The following is a 20,858-nucleotide window of genomic DNA, read 5'->3' on the forward strand; positions in this document are numbered from 1 at the left end:
GGGTAAAAGTTGCTCTTTTTTTAAATAAAAAAATTCAATATTTACATACATGGTGCATTGTGAGTTAATTTTGTGAGTTTGCTTTCTAGCAAATTTTATGAGTTTGCTTGCAAGCAAATTTTATGTGACAGATTGAGCTAGCCAATGGCAGATAAATAGATCTCTGAATGAATCTGTAAGTCTGTGAGCAACTCAATCTCTCTTCCTGCTTTGCCTGATTTTGAGTAAAAGTTACTCTTTTTTAATAAAAAAAACAATATTTATATAAATTTAATATGTACATATAAGCCATGCCCAACCAGTCATATGACCACCAAGCCACACCCACAAATTAGGCCAGTGGTCCTGGGATCTAAAATTATGAGTTTGGTGGTCCCTGAGGTCCAAAAGGTTGGCAACCCCTGGTTTTTATGACAGAATGATTAAGGTAGAACATGATGGTGAACCTATGGCATGTGTGCCGGAAGTGGCACACAGAGCCATTACTGCCGGCATGCAAGGCCTCGCCCAGAGCAGGTCAACTGCACATGTGCACCCTCCCACCCAACAGGTGATTGTCAGGTATCTGGCGTGCATGGGCGGTTGTGTGTGAAAAACACACATGGATGCACTGAGGTGCGTGGAGGGCACGCGCATGCCAGAGACACATGGCGTGGTGGGATCTTGCATGCATGTGCAGAGTCGTGCAGCATGTGGGAAGGTCATGCGTGCATGCACGGAGGGGGGGCATGTGCATTGCCTTCTGGATGCTGGCAGGTGAGTGTGTGCAAGCATGCCTGCAATTTTCGGCACAGGAGCCCAAAAGGTTAGCTACCACTGAGGTAGAACTTTCTATTTTTTTCCATGCAAGACACAATTTTGTAACTGTTTTTATTCTTTGTCAAAACACCCCTCATTCATCACCATCAGCCTTATTGACTAAAGATGAAGAAAATTCAAATTCAGAATGTCTGAAAAGCTGCCTACCCTTACCCTGAGGCTTTAACCTCCACATGTAGGGAAGATGCACTATTCGCTTTACTGTTGGGACTTACTGACCTCTAGAACATCAATTTTGAGGGGAAATAACCATAATTACATAGTAATCCAAATGTTGCCAAATGTAAATGTCTGTCAGCATTTCATTCTGGATATTTTTGTTCACTGAGCTCTTCAACTGAAAAAAGCTCTTTTCTGAATATTTACTTGCTGTATCATTTTGCCCTAGTGTGCTTCACTTAACTTTTTTTCTTAGCTTTTAGGTCTGCATTTTCCTTTTTAATTTTGAAAATGTATTAATAGTATTATTCATTTTAATATGAGCAAAGCTTAGAGCCATCTGTTCCTTTGGTGACAGCTGATATATTAACCTTATGAATTAAATTGCTTGTTTTTCATTACTGTGCTTATGCTAGAGGGCTGAATTAGATTTTCAGTCCTTAGTAAACTAGCAGCAGAAGATGTGTCGCATGAATATTTTTGATGTTACAATTCAGTTTACCATTTTAATAAATGAGTATCCTAAGATATGTTATTGTCACATTGATAGGAACTGAGAAGCACATTGAAGCTGCTAGAAATGAATCTTATGATTGTGTGAAACATTGCGCCGTGCTGCTTGTCTTCTACTTTTATCACTCTCCTTTTTGCTATACTAATTCCATTACCTTAACAAACTTTGGTATATTAGCTATATTGGTTCATACCTCATTAATTCCAACACATTGTGCAAAACTCAATATTGCTTTCTAAGGCTGCAGTCAGGAAACAACTACGTGGAAGGAAAATGTAGCTAAATTGCTACTTCATTTCTAAATGAAAAATGCTGGTTATAGCCAAATCAATAAACATAAGGTCATGGTAGAATGTTTTCCTCTCTTATTTGTTTTTTATTCCATTCATATGTTTTACATAATAACCAGTCCATGCAACCAGTGTATGTTTTTCCTTTAGTAGCCAATATTGTTTGAGCTGTGATTCACTAGTAAAGGAAATACTGTACAGTTTTATACTCCCAGATGGCTTAACTTTTATTGTTATTGCTGAAGAATGTAATTCAATTCATAGCTCTGTGGAGTTCTTACAATGGTATTTTGACTTCACATTCTTCTTATGATTTTGAAAGTTTACCTGCATCTTTTTCTTCCAGCCTGGTTTGCACAGAAGATTCTGTTCTGTTACATCCACTCATATACTTGCATACTTTCACAAGCATTTGATTAGATTCGCTGCAATAGAAAACATAAAATTGGGAAGAAAACCCTTCAATAAAAATTCAGTAACACATTCCGTCTTGAAATATATCCGCATTTCATTTATATTAAAGAAATGATTATATTTTTCAAGAAAGGCAGGATCTTACCAAAGAATTGTCTCAAAATGTAAAGATAGATTCAGTCCAGCTATCTAGAATGAGATAATATTCGATTGAATGTGAAGAACGAAAGATACTTAGGGAGGATAATAATATAGCTTGATCCTATAAACTAATTTTTCTTCTCTCTCTTTTGATTGCTTGTTGAATATCACATTTTTAGAAAAGATATAACATCTGTTCCAATCTCACTTATTTGTTTTCGTATGTTCTCCACCAGGCAACTGCTGTAGTCAGTATTGAGCCTGTATTACCTAAGAGATAGAAGTCATCCTCTAAGTGTTTGTCAACCTCACCAACTTTAAGATGTGTGGACTTCAAAACCCAGTATTTCCCCGCTCATCATGCTGGTTCTAGGTTCTGTCACATTTTGTCATGCATATTTTACTTAAACACTATACAGTAAAACAAAACACACTCATATGAATAATTAAAAATAATTATATAACATGATTTCCAACCCCCCCCCCCAAAATATACTTCAATTTAAATCAGCAAAAGATAAAAAACCATGATTCAGAAAATGATCAGTATAGGAACATATTGTGAAGAAATAGAAGCCTAACTTCCTATCTTCCTGCATTAAACCAGTCCCCATTTTAATTGTTCTTAAAATTGTCTCTTTTTTAGTGGGAAAATGCTTGGGTTCAGCCCTGTTTGGTTTCCCAACCCCTCTTCCCAAAAGAATAGACAATAATGTTAGTGCACAATAAAACCAAGAAAGAGAGATTGGTGATCTCATGTAAAGATACCAGAAATAACCATACAATCCTCACTTGATGAAGGATTGTGTCCAGAAATTCTTAAGGACAACAGTAATTCTATAGACTAGTGATGGCTAACCTTTTCCACATTACATACCAAAAGTGCGCGCATGGCAGATACCTGACAATAAGCTGGCAGAGGGCGTGTGTGCATGCGCAGTGGGGTTCTTCCGGGCGACCTCTCAAGTGCCAGCAGAAGTGGCTCTGCATGCAACTTTCGCTACATGTGCCATAGGTTCACCATCTCAGCTATAGATGTTCCTGAAGTTCTTTGTTCAAGAGACATTAAGTGAGAAATGAATTATATCAGCTGAGAAAAAGTAGTATGAACATTGCATATCAAATGCAATAAATCTCTCTCTATATAAAAGCAAAATACCATTCACACATCATCACAAAATCTCCAGAACCGTAAAGCCTACTTCTTCTTCTTCTTCTTTTTCTTCAGCGTTTGTCTCGCGCTCGGGCGAGGTCCGCTAATGTCCTTGAGTACTGCTTCCACACCTCTCTGTCTGCCACGTGTGTCGGGTCTGCCTTCGCGATCTCTAGATCGGCCTTGATCGTGTCCATCCAGCGTTGTTTAGGTCTACCACGCGGTCTCGCTCCTCCGACAGTCACCTTCATTACAGATTTGATGATGGATTCTTCCTTGGCGCGGCTCACGTGGCGAACCATCGTAGCCGGGACTGCCTCATGACCGTGGGGATGGGCACGACGTTGAACCGCTCTACGCACTTCTTCGTTCCTGACGCGATCGAGTAGGGTGAGGCCTACCGACCATCGAACATCTCGCATCTCCATTATCTGGAGTCTGCTTTCGACTTCTTTGGTCGTCGGCCAGCACTCTGCGCCGTATATGGCCACGGGCGCACCACAGAGTTATAGATTTTCGCCTTCAGGCGCATCGGCATCTTCTTGTCACAGAGGACGCCCGTGACGGACTTCCATTTGCCCCACGCTGCATTGATCCTGGCTGCCACCTCAGTTTGTAGTAGGCCTTCTTCCCCAAGAGTAGTTCCCAGGTACTTGAAGGTGGAGGCGCGCGGTAGCTCCTGCCCGTTCACGTGGATGGAGCCTGTCATTTCATTGTCAGTGGTCAGGTATTCGGACTTCTTTAGGTTCAGCCGGAGCCCGAACTGCTCGAGGCGGTCGTGCCACTGTTGGACTCGGTGCTCTAGTTCAGCCTTGCACAGGTTGGCCAGGAACACATCATCGGCGTAGAGCAGCGTCCATGGGGCGGGCGTGTACAGGTCGTGTGTAATTGTGTCCATCACCAGAATGAACAGCAGTGGTGAGAGAGCAGAGCCCTGGTGTACGCCCGGTAATATTAAACTCCTCTGATATCCCAGCTGCCGCTTTACACGGCTTTTGTGACATCTGTATAGGAGTTGGACCCATTGTACGAGCAGCTCAGGCACGCCGTGGTCCGCAGTGCGTACCAGATGAGATCGTGCGGGACTCGGTCGAAGGCCTTTTCCAAGTCTAGGAAGGCGGTGTGGGCGGGATTTTCTTCTCTCTGTGAGCCTCCATCAGCATCCGCACACCGAAGATGGCGTCGGTGGTGCCGCAGTTCTTGATGAATCCAGCCTGGTTGACGCTGATGTCGACGGTGTCCCGAATGCGCTTATCAGGACGCGTTCAAAGATCTTCATAGTGTGTGACAGTAACCTGACCGGTCTGTAGTTGGAGCAGTCCGCTGGGCTGCCCTTTCCCTTCCAGATCGGAATAGTGGTGCTGCGGTACCAGTCGTGTGGCACTTTTCCCGTGGAGACGATGTTGTTGAACAGCTCGCACAGCCACAATGCCGAGCCCGGTAGTGCCTTTTTCCAGAAGTCGGCAGGGATGTCGTCTGGTCCTGTTGCCTTACCGTTTTCATGGCCTTGATGGCGTCGGCGACCTCGCTGGCATAAATGCCTGAGACTGGGCCTTCAACTGGGTCACCTCGCGGGGTTGTGGGTGTGGGAACTCCTCGGTGGAGATCTTCTCAAGTATTGCCGCCACCTCTCCGCAGCGTCTCTGGGGTTGACGATCAAATTTCCCTTTCGTCGTTGATCCCATGAAACTGGTCAATGTCCAGGGTCTTCCTGTGTCTGCTTTTGGCTAGGCGGTAGATCTCATTCTCGCCTTCTCGCGTGTTCAGCTTCTCGTAGATGTCATCGTAGTGGGAGCTTCTGGCTGTCGCTACTGCTTTCTTGGCTGCCTTTTTGGCCTTGTATTCGCAGAGCTTCGCTGGTCTTGTCCTGAAGAAAGGCCTTGTAGAGCCGTTTCTTCAGGTGTACGGCATCTTGTACTTCCGTGTCCAGAGCCATGTATCTCGCTCGATGCGTCTCCGTCCTGGCTTGGTGCAACCAAGCTGTTGGCAGCCGGCAGTGTGAACAGTGCTCTTCAGCATGGACCACGCTTCCTGTGGCCCGTCGACCATCTGCGGGAACTGCTCCGGTTTGATGAGGGGTCCCGCCATCTTCTTCTGGTTCCACCACTTGATTCGTGGCTGGTCTGCATTTCTTTTGTCAATCCTGGTCTTGGGCTTGCTGATCCTGATCTTCGCCATCAGCGGCCTGTGCTGACTCTTTCGATTCGCACGGGTACGCCTTGGCGTTGAGCACGTTTTAGCGGCTCTTCGTCGTGCGATGATGTAGTCGATCTGTGTGTGGTGGCTCCCGTTTCTGCTATGGTAGGTGAGGAGTTGAGATTCTCGCCTAATGAAGCAGGTATTCGTGATGGTCATATCATGGGAGTCGGCAAAGTCCAGGATCCTCTGGCCATTCTCATTCAGTATCGCCTGTGCCGTGCCCACCGTGGCACTGGTGTCCGTTTTGTCCCGCCCTACATGACCATTCAGGTCGCCCGAGATGATGATGTCGTCTTCGTGTGGGATCTGCCTGAGTTGGATGTCGAGCAGTTCCCAGAAGGTATCCTCTCTCTCCTCGTGACATCCGGTCTGAGGGGCGTGGGCGGACAAGATGTGTGGCGCTGCTCTCGGTCGCTACGACGATTATCATCAGTCGTTCTGTGAGGCGCTTAACTTCTGCGACGGAACTTTGCCAGCTTGGACTGACAACCACAGCTACACCGCCGCGGTTTTCCTTACAGCTGGTGTATATGATCTTGTAGCCGTCTATAGTCGTAGCCTTGTTGCCCTTCCAGCGAGTTTCCTGGAGGCAGCAGATGTCCAGCTTCCTGTCCCGCATGGCCCTGACGATCTCGGTCGGCGTCCAGTCAGCGAATCCACGTTCCAGGTGGCCACCTTGAGCGTCTGGCAGTCCTCTGTTCCCACCTTGCGTTTTTCACCGGCCGTGCTTTCCGCGTGGACCATTTCAGTTGATTTTTGGCGCAGGCCAATGGTCTCCTGCGCCCGTCGGTTCCCCCGAACGCGGTAGCATTGGACGTGTGTTTTGTAGTGGACGTTTCCATCATGTTGATGCGGCATTTGAGTACTCCAGCCGGCCTGTCGCGTGGGCCTGTCGTCGGAGGGTCTGCTCTCAGTTACGGTCAGCGTTTGACGGCTTCGCGCATCCAGGGGACACCACTTGGAGGTGGCAGACCGCTCGTCCCCCAGAACCGTAAAGCCTACGAACTTGAAATTTGGCGCATATGTTCCTCTTGGCTTCTAGGTACTCACTGAAAGAATTTTTTGAAATGACCATCAGAGCATTAGTATTTCGGATATTATTATTAACATGCACTGAGGCTAAGGAGTTCTACTCCCCCTCCCTACTTGAAAAGAAATCCGTTCCAAATGCAAAACAAAAGCAGAGGAGAGGAGTTTTAGTTTCACAGCACCAAGCAGCTTTAGTACAGAACAGCTGTACTAAGCCACGCCCAGGCTCCTTGCTGTCTCCTTGCTCACACAGCAAATACTGTTTCAGTTTCCAGACAGCCCTCAACTCTCTCACACACTGGCAAGATGCTAACCAGATGAATACTGATGGATTCTGGTAGGCAGAGACAGATATTTTTTTTCCTTATTTTCCTCCCCAAAAACTAAGCCGATCACATAGTTTTGTAGCAAAGCACAGGTATCGGGCTAGTAGAACAATATTTAAAATAAAACATGCTGCCAACTCAACAGCAGCTCCTTAGCAAATACAGAAGTGCTCTGTGTAAGAGGTATTATTAAATACTCCCTCTATCAGCACACTTTGAGCTTCACTGATATGAATGCTCTTATCTGTGTGTAGAGGTGATACTGTGTAGGCACTGAAAGGATTAGGCTTTGGAATATATATTCAACTGTATTCACAAAGAATGAGATTTAGATATATCATTCTATAATTTTAAATCAAGGAGTCTTTTTAAAATTATTATTAATTTCTTGCTTGCTTCTTTTAGGACTAAGTGCTATTAGGAATGAGGTAGAGCAGCCAGAGGAATACATCTTTTTCCCTCGGGAGGAAATAAAGTACTTAGGAAAAATTAACTGAATAAAAACCTCACAACAAAAGTGATTTTTAGCTACTATTTCATGTGGCAGATTTTCAAACAAGCTGTTAAAAAACAATTCAGGACAGAATTGAGCACTTCCTATCAGAATCTAGTAAGTTTTGATTCAATAGTTTCAAGGTTAAATGTACTATATGAAAGTAAAAACAAAACGAGTACTGAACAGCAAAAGACTTAAGATTTTTTAATAATTTAACAGAGGCAGGAGCGAAAGAGATTCCTCTGCACCTAGCCAGTTTATGTATTGGCAGTTTTGGAGTCTACTTGTACTGTAACTTTGCAGAGAAAATTGGAGAAAATTAATCTGGGACTCAAGTTTTAATGTTGTTAGACTGTCCTGGATGTCTCCTTTTTTCTTTTTCCCATAATCACTTCCTTTGTTTCTACAATGTGGATGAAACTGAAAGCCCACCTCTTTTGTAGAGTATTTGTTGCTTTGTTCAATCAAAGAAAATATGGTGTCACTGATGTCATGAATTATCCAGAAGATGGGGAAATCTGCTAAGACCATCTTCCTTATGATGCTGTGTTTGAATCATAAGGGCATAGCTTTAGTTGTGTCACTGTATAAAAAACATTTTATAAGAAAGCTTTCTATGGAAAACAGCATTTGAATACCTTATTTTTGGATTTGGATTTCTCAGCATGAAATGCTTTAGGAAGCACAGTTATGCCCTAACAAAAGTTACAGATTTCTTCCTAGGCCATGTTCCCTGAGGTTGCCTTCATTTCATCTCCAGCCATTAACTGAAAGGCTGTGGCTACAGTAATCTTTTCTCTGTGGTTACTGAATGCTTCTCCATCCATTATATCAGAAGCAGTCAAAGTGGATGAAAACAGAGCAGTATTTATTGACTGTTTGGATTGATGTTGACACTCCCCTCTTCTTTCCAAACCTTCTGCTATGGTTCTGCTATTCCCTAAAATGCTGCACTGCTGTTCTTTGGAAATTAGCTGATGGTCTAGATAAATTTGAATTGACCCAACAAGTCTTACATGCTTTTTAAAAATGTTCTAAGCAACTGAATAATTGTCATTCATAAAACTAACATTTAATATAAGTGTTAACTTTATGAACAGTGGTATGACACATTAAAACTTAATATCATTTTTAATATATATTCTCAGATATTTTATGACAAAAGAAATCCTACTTATGCCATTTATGTCATTGGAAGTATTTTCATTTCTCAACTACACTTGGATTATAATGTTCGCTTTCTGTCAATTGCAACTGTCTAGCCAATGGGCTATTTTCATTTAACTAGGATACAGGTAATCCTTGACTGACGGCCACAATTGGGCCCAAAATTTATGTTGCTAAATGAGACATTTGTTACGTGACTCTTGTCCTGTTTTATTACTTTTCTTGCCATAGCTGTTAAATGAATTGTTGCCGTTATTAAGTTAGTAAACCGGTTGCTAAGTGAATCTGTTCTGTGACCACAAATTTGTTACCTCAAAAATTATTAGAACTGATAAGGGTCACACACAAAGGTAGCATGCATATAGCGTAATCAGGTAGTTTAGGCATCTAAGACAGTGGATTACCATTCTCTGCTCACATACATTAAAAAGTTTGATACTTCATTTTTGCTTGGCAAACAGCGGTGTTACTATACATATAATATATAATACCATGCCATATGTGCGTCATCTGTTTGTTTGGGTTCTTTCAGTCTCTATTGTGTATATGTATTTTGGTTTGTGTCATATACACAGAATAGTCTGTTATGTTGGAAGTTGGGTGGAGTAGAGTTGAATTTCCTAAAAGGAAGTGGCCAGATAAGTCCAGATTTTTTATTCTGAATATTTTTTCTAAATGTGACTATGAAAACAGAACACTATCTGGCTTCACTTTGCTAGTGCGACATAAGAAAAGAAGTAAACTGGCAAAGAACTAGGTGGAAAATTATATTTTACAACACAGAACAAATATGTTGATAAACCCTTCAAAGTGGAATGAAAACACGTTTTCATGGTTGTTTTTTGAGGAGTTAAATGTTACCAACTCATGGATAATTACAATTTTTTTTCATCAAGATGCTACAATAGTTAACTAAAACAAGATTTATAAAAATCAAAATATTTAACATTTCATTCAGCTCTTTTATGAAAAAGACTCATTACAACTCAACCGGTATGTATGATATTTAGTTGATTTCTGATGTTTGCCTCTAATATTGATTTTAAAAACTTGTTTTCCTATTTTCTTCAGTTTGCAGTTAATTTAAAAGTTATTTATATATAGACATATTTTGAGAATCATATCTAACCGTGGCAATTTGTGAGCATTGATAAAAATATACTATAGGGACTGTGAAATAACTCAGTGTTCTTAAAATATATTTTCCTCAGAATACATGTAATATATCTTAGAGTTCTGTTTCTTTGGCCCTTCAAATTTTAGGTGATTCTTTTCTTCTTAACTCTTTTTTTTTAAAACATCAAACTTATTTCTCTAAGGTCATTACATTTTTTTTATTTTCTGTATCTTCATTCTTCGTTTTCTAAACAATACTTCTGGATATCAGCCTCCCAAAAATCTTTCAATGTGAATCTGATTTATTTTAACACTCTTCTATCTAATTCTAGGCTGTTGCTAATTTTGAGGGGGGGTTCTAGTTGTACTTTAGTTGATTTAAACTAGTAGTAATTTATTATATTAATACAATTAAACATTGTTATCTGTTTTTAAAGTGTATGTGTATTCAAAAGCATACAAACAATATGTTGTAATAAAAGATTCTATTGTTCTTTATGGTAAACTTCAAAATATGATAAAACAAGTTGCCAGAAAAAAGGGTAAGGCACACACACACACACACACACACACACACACACACAGTGTCTCGGGGGGGGGTATAAAACTGTCGTGGAGTTGAACCGACTCATAGGGAAGGTACAATGTTTAAGTATGTGGCAAAAAGCCAGCTAGTGTTGAATATGTAAAATTATGCATTGTATGGGGTTAAATATGTGGGAAAAACTGGTAATTTAAGACTTCTACTTTTTGTTCTTCTGATTGTATTTCTTGCATGTACTTAAGAATGTAGTTGTATCTGAACATCTTATCACAATTGTTTTTGACGTAACTTGACATGACTGAATTATTCGATTTTATATTATTGTAATACAAGAAGCTTCCTGCAGGAATGAATAAAATCCTTGGAAAAGTTGGTTTCCTGCTGCAAATTTTTGTTTTTCTTTTAATAGGTTTGGGGCAATATGTGTTCAGTATTTCCTCAAAGTGTTTGTCAAGGTGTAGATTTGTAACTGTTTGATTAATGAAAAATATAAATACTGTTTGTTAAAAATAACAAGTTAAATAATTTGGCTAATAAATCCTAGGTAAGTTTAAAATATTTTTATTTATGGAACTTTAAATTATTAGCCTGTTTTAGTTTGTGTACTGTGTACTGAGTATTTCTATAAAACAAATAAAAAATAAAATGGAAATCTGAAGTTGATAATGTTTTATAAGTCATATAAAAACAATATATGAATTATATCATAGTATCATTTCCAACTTAGCTAATAAAGGTCAATTCATATGTCAGCTGACTTTTTTATAAGAACTTAAGTGGAACCATATGGAACTTCCTCTATATTTCTTTTAAAAATTATAAAATATCTATAAGGGTAATAAGAGGGAGAATTATTTTAAAGGGTCAATAGCAGTTTGTGGGGAAAAAAGTTTTCTTCAAATACACCTATTTCTTGCTGCAGATTGAAATGCCATTTATGGTTATTAATTTTTAAACTGTAATATTTTTTCTCTCTTAATAGCAACTAAGATTTCAACTACAATAGCATAACACATAATGTGTGTGCTGTTTCTATATAGGTGAATATGGGGTAATTTATTCACTATGTCAAAAGAATAACTTTTCTTATCACATAACAGAGGCTTAATATTGTATAATTGCAGCTAGTCCTAATTATAAGAGAGTGTTAAACTGTGTTGCTTGGCAAATTTTCCCCAAATATGTGGTCTCAGATCAGGCTTAAGAATGACTCATGCTACTCTTTGTCAAACCTTCATGGAGATTGAAGCACCTGCAGCATTTCTAAGTAATTTGGTTTGGGATTATTAAAGTTACTAGCATTCAACATTATCTCCTATTATCTTTGCACCTGAAAGTAGGATCTTAGGATGAGTCAGCTTTCTATTTGAAGATTTCCTATGGTACACAGAACCATTGAGACTTGTTTTTGGCCTTACCTATTTATCTGAATTCTGCAACCAATGAAAGTAGTTCTGGTTTAAAATGACAGAGGAAACCTTATCTATGGCCACTTTTAAAAAAATCAATTAATTACCATGACTATTTTTCATAAAAGCTGTTCCAAAATAAGAATATATGGCTTTGGTCTAACAAGTAAAATGAAAAGAAAGTCTTTAGGAAGTTATTTCCCACATTGTATCTAAGTTAACTGGGTATTAAAGAAGGTACATAATATTATATTTGAAGACTTTATAGTTAATGAAGAATTATCTTACTATAAGGAGTAAAGGGGTTTTTGGAGCATGGATTTTCACTTCTCAGAGGTTGAAAGTCCTGTGAATTATTCTCATGCTGAATTTACAAGAGATTAGATAATCAAATGGAATTTGGTATTCAGTAGTTTAAAATTTAAATTTTCATTCTTAGTTAAAAGTTTGATTGATATAGAATTTAGATACAATTTTGGTGTTACTGTGTGAGAACGCTAATACTGCCCTTATCCTTTGAAAATGCAACTCTCTATTATGTCCCTTAATACAAAGCTTTTATGTGGCCTTCAAAGTTTGAGTTTGTGTTTGAAGATAAAGTTTGGAGTTAATATTAAACTTTGTTTCTTACAAATAGGGACCTGCCAAGGTTTCTGCATCAGTTAATTTTAGATGAACAAATTGGTAACTACACAAGTAAGAAGAAATCTTGTTTCATTAAAGAATCCTTCATATCTAAATCACACTACAATTATACTTCTCCTTATCCACAATTGAATTTTTCCAAATATTTTCATGACACTTCCATGCAGCATCCTTTCTACTATCCAGTTTCCTCAAAGCACATTAAAGGAGACCATCCAATAATTCACTCTGCTGAACTCAGAATCTTGAGAATGCGCTAAAAACACAATGAGGGAGTTCCTCCTGCTGAACAGTGAGAACCTGCAAATAACATCTTTAAATCAGTTACCCACCCACCCCCACAAAAAATACCTTCAACTTCACACTAGAGGAAATGAAATGTTTAATGTGCTTTTTCAGGACACAGTGGGGTGTGTTTGTATAAAATCTGACTATACTAAATTGAATCTGCTTGACTACCAAGCTGTCCCTGCTTTTGTACTTAAAAAGTCTGAAGTGGAAGCAAGTATGTAATAACTTTTAAATAAAATGCATGCATTCTACGCTGTGAGAACTGTAACTTATCGTAAAGATAGGTTCTCTGTTACAAATTGCAAAGTGTTAAAATTGAAAACCTATTAAGGCTACTACCATTCAAGCTGAACATGCTTGCCTGGTTCTAGAATCTTAACTGTTCTTGTTACTTAAGTACATTCTTAAGCCAGAAAAAATATTCCTTATGCCAATCTTGAAACATAAGAATAGTTATGTAACACATCTTGCATAGAAGAAGCATTTTAATCAGAAGTTGTATTAGTAAACCAAATGAGGCTGTCCTCTGCTGTTACTCCTGCCCTCTGGAACATCTTGCCACCAATGTGAGGTTGGCCCGAACCCTCCTATCCTTTCATAACGGCTTAGAGACGTAGTTCTGCAAGTTGGCATGGGGCCCAAATGGGGGAACAGCACAGTGGAGGTGGTTGAGGAGTAAAAACAGATCCCATCTTCCTCTCATTCTACCCTCCCCCTCCCCACATGTCCTTAGATTTTAATTTTTGGTTGATTTATTTATATTTTCATGCAGATATAATTTTATTACTGTAAGCTACCCAGAGTTACCTTATAGTAAGATGGGCAGCCAATAAATTTTATTTATTTATTTATAAATAAATAAATAAATAAATGGGGTTGCACTATTTGGCACAAGAAATTGTTGGAAAAATAAAAAGGAAAACAACTGCATACATAGAATTGTGAATCAAAATTAAAACAATGAACCTAGTGAAACTAGTTTGTTTCTATCTGCTTGGCTATTAACTAGATTTCATTATTGTTCATTTCAGAAGAAGGAGGTGAACAGAGACCACTGTCTTCCCTCTTCTTCCAACTTTGCTATTGTTCTCCCCCCCCTTTTTTTTTTTTTTTGGTTCCTCTTGAGCATTGCCTTCAGTTTTGTAGAACATGGAGGATAATTAAGAGCCAGCCCTTTGGAGAACATTTAATGTTGCTTTGCCCAGTTAAAAAATAATGATAATTCTGTTAACGTGCTGTGTGTGTCACCAGCAAATCAGAAATTATGTAGTGTCTAATCTTACTTTGTAAATGACCTTATAAGGGAAAACAGATCAGTTTTCTTCAGTTGTATCACAGTTCAAAGAAGATCATATGTGAGAAATAGTTTTTCTTGATGGTGGCGGTAGTGGTGATGGTGAAACAAAATATGAATTGTCTCTTCAGCCATCTCAGAATACTTGCCTACTACTTTTGAGTCTATTTTTATGCTATATTGAAACCAAGAAATTTGTCACATATTGTTGCTAAATTTTAAGTGATCAAAATACTCTCCCTCCCCCTACCCCAAAGGCAAAGAAAAAAAGAGATTCAACAAACTGTCACTTAATGAGTTTTCTCATTCCTGCAAAAGTGAAGGGGGAATCAAACAAGCATTGTTCTTAATAGCCTGCTAAAAGGCGTGAACCTCAGAAACTGAAAGAACAGGTAAAGCAACAGTTTCCCCAATGGAAACAGATCGCCTACAAATGACCCTGTTGCAAAATAATGTGTTTCCCCCCTTCCCCCCCCCTTTTTTTATTGGATTATACCTAGAGCTACCAGTTTTGGGTTGCAAAATCCAGAGCAGCAGCAGAGAAATAAGTGAAACCTTAATGTTTTACTGCCATCAGCTCAGATAAGGTAGTCATAGTAACATCAAAACTGAGATGGAAGTGAATCAGTTTACTACCAAATTCCTCAATGACATATAATCGTAGATGTCTGCAGCTGCTTTTGAAATGAAAGAGTCCTCACATAAAAGTGCTTGATATTAGATAACTGCATTCTTATACAAGTAAATACAGACTATATTACAACTGTGTTGTTCAGCTTTTAATTTTAACATGCTTTGAGGGAAAAAAATTCATGGTAAGAGATTACAATTATTTAAAATAGCATATAATATAGTTAGATTGTTTCCTTTTACCAGAGATATATTTGTATTCCCTCTCTGGTTGTGATTTTTTTGGTAATCTTGAGTAAGATTAATATGATAAAAAGGAACTGTCTGCATCACCTGGAAAAGAAGGCTGCATTTTTTAGGAATAAAGCCAAGAAATGTTTCCTGTTTTTCAGGAACCTAAAATAGACACCAGCTTTTTACAGGAACTTCGACGAGTCCTTGGCTACTATCCATCAAGGAAGAGAGTTAGTTAGCTAATTAGTTACTTTTTATGGCTAAATGTATATTTTGAAACAATAGGGTAGTCATGGCATTTGAAAATCCAGCAGTAATGCTGAAGTGTTTATGCTGAAGGTAGGCATTTAATAAAATTATTTAGGATCCTAACTCATCTATTTTGTTTCTTTAGTACTCTAACTTACCACTTCCTGCACATAATAGTATCATAGATTTACTGGCTAAGGAAACTTAAGAAAGCTCTGAATAGAATTCTGAAATTTCTTCATCTGGAAGTTGCAGTCAGGCAACAGCAGCAATAGGAAATAGAGAAAACATTATTATTAAACAAAGTGAATAATTCAGAGCCATAAGGTGTTTTAATTTCACATGGTCTATGAAACTTAAAAGAAGGAATGGCAAAGTTACATTGTTGTAGAGAGTACTAAATGAAGATAGATTCATAGTTGAGAATGTTATCAGCCTTAATTTTTTGTTTTTGTTTTAGATTATTTCTGACTTCTTTCCGTAGTACCATATAAGAGATGTTTTTGCTTTTCTGTGATCTTCCAAACATTTTAGAAATTTGCCTATGAATTACCAATCAGTTAAAAAACAATAACTGTGCATCCACTGTATGTTTCTTTTATTGACTTGGATTTAGGCAGACTTTAAATACTGGTAGTACTCACTTAATGATCACTCATTGAGTGATTATTCAAAGTTGCAATGGTGCTGAGGGATGATATGTATGACCGGAGAAAAATGCTTGCTTTCTAAAGGTAAGCAAATGGGATCTGTCATATATTGGAGGGGGAGATTATTCCAGGATCCAAAATACATATTTCCTAGGACCCATATGGTTGCAATTATGTCCTTAAAATATGGAACCTAGAGCATGATCTCTTCGTGAAAGCATATGGTACAGGCAGGTATTCTTTGAAGAAGATGGTCCCACAAGTAACCCTCTTCTATAACATGTGGGATTTTAAAGTGATGAATTGTATCTTGAAGCCTATGGAGAGACAGTGCAAGCTGTGGCTATTACTACCACCTCAAAGTATATACTCTGAGAATAGTGGGTAGGATGGAGATTTGGAAAATGGGAGGGATCTCACAAATATAGGGAAGTTGGTTGGGTTTCAAACTTCCCAAAGGACCAAAAATATTTTATCCTTGATTTAAATATACAGTTACTTTAAATCATGTACAGATAATCCTTGTTCAGTCACCACTGTTTAGCGACCATTTGAAATTACAACGGTGCTGAATAATGGGACTTAAAGTTGCAGCCCTTGTAGTGACAATCACATGATCACAATTTGGGCACTTGGCAGATGGCTCTCTTACGACATTTATACTTTTCTGTGGTTACATAATATTTTCAGCCTTCCATAAATGACAAAGCCAGCAGGAAAGTCAATGACAAAGCCAGCAGGAAATCACAAATAGCAATCATATATCTATGGAACACTAACTATGCAGGACTTGCCTAACGATGGCAACTAGAGTTGCTGCAATTGCCACTGTAAGTGGACACAATCATATGATGTCGCTTTTTATAACTTCATCACTTGGCAATGGAATTCTGGTCCCGATTATCATCGTTAAGGACTATCTGTAAGATACAATTTCCATTTCCTAAAGCTTATTGGTCCAACATTGTTATAGTCTGAGATTTTGCTACTTTTCATATTTTATATACTTTCTTATCAGAATTATGTCAAACATTTTCCCATATGTATTTAACAAAAAGTTTACCTGAAATTTTTGTACTTATTCTTGCTGTAATTCTATTTACATAGGGAAACAATACAGGCCATTCCTGGATTAAGAACATTCAAGTTATAGACAACTTATATTTTCAGACGGGCTGCCTGTTCCTAAAATGGCAGATGAGGTTTTCCTTCTTTGAGCTGAAGAACTCTGTTAAAGTCGTGCCATGTTTTCATAAATTGCTGAAGCTACCAGTTTTTAAATATAGAGCCTGTTTTCAGCAGTTCATGGAAATATTACATGGCTTCAGGGTTTCAGCTTGAGAAAGGAGAAAATTGTCTGCCATTTGTAGTAATAGGCAATCCATTCATAAATACAATTTCCAAACTTATATGTAAATATAAGTGAAAGACAGACTTAGGAGCATATATCATTCTTAACCCAGGGACAGCCTATACTAACCTTTAATTCCTAGGGTGTAGCTTCACAACACATTAACTGGTTGTTTAGCCATCCATAAACAAATCTTACATACATTTTAACATTTCTCATATTATGCCATTTATACTGCAGCTTTATCATTTTGTAGCATTCTCACGTGATTTATTGCTTTCTTTTCATTTACATTTTTTTCTACATTGATATTTGTAGCATTTGTTTTGGTTTACTTTTTGATATCACTTTTATTCCTTGACAAATCTAAAATCTACTTCCACCATGATTTACTTTAATTCCAATTGTTCCACCATGATTTACTTTAATTCCAATTGTTAAGCAGCTTATCTTTAATTCTATCCATTTTCCTCCATGCTGCAGCGAGAGCCCAGGATGGGTAGACTCCTTATCATTAAGCTGAGTCTGTACTTGTATATAAAAAGCCAGCCCCCAGGAGAATCCCCAGCTTTGACTCAGCTTCTTTAAGTCACAAGCTGTGTCTCTGAAAGTGTTAGCATTTTATTTAGCGATTTTCTACAGAAGCTACCTTGCTTCAATCAGTTCCCAGGGATCCGGGCAGCTGAAACTTCAGGAGAGCGGGGCTTCGCTCTTCTGCAATGTTGGGATAAACATTTTCCCAAGCACTGCTAGGCAAGCAGGGAAGCATCTGAGACCTTCCCCATAGCCGCAGTTTGTCCGATCATAAAACTGATTGGCAAACTGATAACAGAGGCAGCCAGCTGATCGTGTGGGAGGCAATATCTTCCTTCTCTGGCTGATCTGATCACTCGGGGCTCACAATAGCCTAAGGAGTAAAATTCACTTCTTGGAGCCATCGACGAGCAGCGGCCATCTTGGAGTGCAGTCTCTTCAGACACGAGGTGAGCGGCCATTTTAAGTGGCCTGGCGGCCATTTTCAGGGCTGCAAAGACCCCAATTCCACCCTCAGCCATCCTTCAGCACTTTTGAGAGCCATTCTCTCAACCATTCTTTTGAGAGCCATTCTCTCTTGGGCCTTGTTTATTTTCAAATGGATCAGGACAGTGCTTATACAGAACTCCCCCCCCTCCCGGTGGAACAGGCCCTCCAACCCACTAAAAGGAAAAGACACAGACAATGTACTGCTCAGAGGGAAGTGGCTGCAAAAATCAGAGCTAAAGCTCTAGCCCCTAAGAAGACAACTTAGGCTGAGTTGAAAGAAGAGAAACACAGACATGCAGCTCTAGAGAGACAATTTAACAAGACTATTCAACAAATGAAAGGGCAACTGCAACAGGCTTCCCACCCAGCCGAACATCAGGGTTTCCAGAGAAGCCCCCCCAGGGGAGGGGAAGTTGTACATGGAGCCTTTGGACCCCCCTCCCCCCGTCTGGTCCCCTGAGGCATTTGAGGAACAACTAGATCCTCAGGATTTCAGCAGGTCTGGGTCATATTTCCAGCAAACTTCTAGGCTCTATGCCCCTTCTCTTCCCTCCAGAGTTCAGGCCTCCCAGATCAGGCTGGAAGCCACCTTCACGCCCACTGCAGCTGGCCTTCGGGCCTCCACTACCTTTGATAACAGGCCCAGGGAGATCCAAGATGTTGTTTCCTTAGCCACTAGACAGGGATCAGCTGAAGGTTTTCAACAGATTCTTTGGCCTATGGAAAGGGTTCAGGCCCTTCTCCCTTCTCAGTCTATGGCTTCTTTACCTCCACAACAAGATTTCTACAGACCCCAGGGTCCATTCTTCACAGGCAGAATGAAGGGTGCCTCCCCATCTGAACACAGTTGCTCCTCTCATTCAGAGCACAAAGAGGGCGAAATCTGTGATCGCAGTCTTTCAGAGGAAGAAGATTCTCGTCCAGATCGGCCCTCCTCTGCATTAGTCTTTAAACCAGGCCTTTTTAAACCCTTACTTAGCAAGGCCCTGGTCACTGCCAAGCTGAGGAAGCAGCACCTGAACCACAAGGGGAACCCTCCAGGCAAGGAGACTCGCTCTTCTCCAAGCCAGTAGTACACATGGAGGTTTTGCCTTCTCCCCTTTTGTTTCTCGACATGGGAAAGGAACAATGTGCTTCCCCTTCGGCAGGTCCTCGTCCATCATCTTTGGACAAGTGGTTCTACAATGACAGCACATCCGTAGCCAACGCCCTCGCAGTGCCCTCGGTAGACACTCTGGTTGTGATATCATTCTCCTCTTCTGGCACTCCTACCAAGCCAGAGGATGTCCTTAAACCAGAGGACAAGCGTTCCGAACAGACCCTCAAGCGCAACCACCAAGCAGCTGCGTGGGCTGTTTGGGCTTCAACTGCTGCATTGTTTTTCATGAGGGCATCCCTATGGTGGCTGCACCAATTGCAGGACCAATTGCCTGCCTCTGACCTCAGGTCTCATCAGGACCTTAACAAAATTATAGCAGTGGTGGAATTCACTGCGGATGCCACCCTCAATTCCACCAAATTTGCATCAAGGGCCATGGCATCTTCGATGGTGGCAAGAAGGCTTCTGTGGCTCCAAAATTGGCAGGCGGAGTCATGCTGCAAATGGAAGCTAGCCTCTGCCCCCTGCGCAGGAGACAAGCTTTTTGGCAAGGCTCTAGAACCATATCTCATCGAGACCAGAGATAAACGTAAAATTCTTTCCTCCTCGGGGAAAAAAGCTGACTATCGCCCAGCTCCTTATCGCCCACTTGCCTTTCAGGCAGAGTCCACCTCCCGCTTTCCTCGGCCACAGAGGGTGTATTCTCAACGCCAAGACCAACGTCAAGAACCATGTGGCAGACAACAACCTTCTGCTGGTAAACAGCCCTTTCGGGGGGAGGGGGTTGTGCCTTTGGTCACTCTAAGTAATACCTCGTTCTCCCCACCCATCGGAGGTTGCTTAGCCTTCTTTGCCTCCAAATGGGAGGAGTGAACGACAGATGCCTGGGTGCTCAACACTGTTAGGTCAGGGCTACAATTGGAATTTCTATCATCACCCCCAGAAAAAAAATTTTTTACAAAGTTTTTATTTTTTACAACAAACATACAAACAAAACATAAAAACATAAAGCCTTCTTTTTTTATATACATACAGTGTGTCAGTTGGTTACAATATTTTGTGCTATCCTTTTTTTACCATTACAACTTATATAAATTCTCACCTTATCAGTCTAGCTTGTGCTTATATAGTATCAATTATTAAACATTAATTTGGCTATTTTTCCATCATTTTATACGAGATATTCTAATTTTCATTATGATTTAATCTTATACATTCATCCAATGGTTATATATTTTATATTGTATTCTTTATCAGTCTGTTAACTTTTATTGTAAGGCTTACTAATCTATTTCTTTACCATATCTTTTTATCTAACCGTTGATAAAATAAATCCCATATCATATAAAATTGTTTATCCCCTTGTTCTCTAATTTCAAATGTCAATTTACTCATTTCGGCACAGTCCATGATTTTCTTAATAATTTCCTCCTGCATAGGTATTTTTTCATTTTTCCAATTCTTAGCAAATACAATTCTAGCCGCTGTTAAAACATTTACAATCAAATATTTCAATTCTTTACAATATCTTTCTGGTATAATTCTCAATAAAAATATCTCAGGTTTAAAGTCTATGTGGTGTTTTGTCATTTTTTCCAACCATGTGATAAAAATCC

General features: G+C 39.6%; 1 protein-coding gene across 3 annotated transcripts in view; it reads left to right on the forward strand.

Moving 5' to 3' along the window:
* Nucleotides 1-20,858, forward strand: part of MCC (MCC regulator of Wnt signaling pathway) — a 192,959-nt gene that overhangs the window by 72,963 nt on the left and 99,138 nt on the right. Inside the window, exon 1 of one of the 3 annotated variants that reach the window (XM_087926943.1) lies at nt 15,099-15,209. The exons of the other annotated variants lie outside the window; for them this stretch is intronic. Within the exon in view, the coding sequence (XP_087783069.1) occupies nt 15,201-15,209 (9 nt within the window). The 5' untranslated portion in view covers nt 15,099-15,200. Of the gene's footprint in view, nt 1-15,098; nt 15,210-20,858 lie in introns of those variants that run through there. 3 annotated transcript variants of the gene reach the window in all.

Source organism: Pseudonaja textilis, chromosome 2 (assembly GCF_049901715.1).
Source record: "Pseudonaja textilis isolate UNSWEBS1 chromosome 2, rPseTex1.2, whole genome shotgun sequence".
Taxonomy (NCBI): domain Eukaryota; kingdom Metazoa; phylum Chordata; class Lepidosauria; order Squamata; family Elapidae; genus Pseudonaja; species Pseudonaja textilis.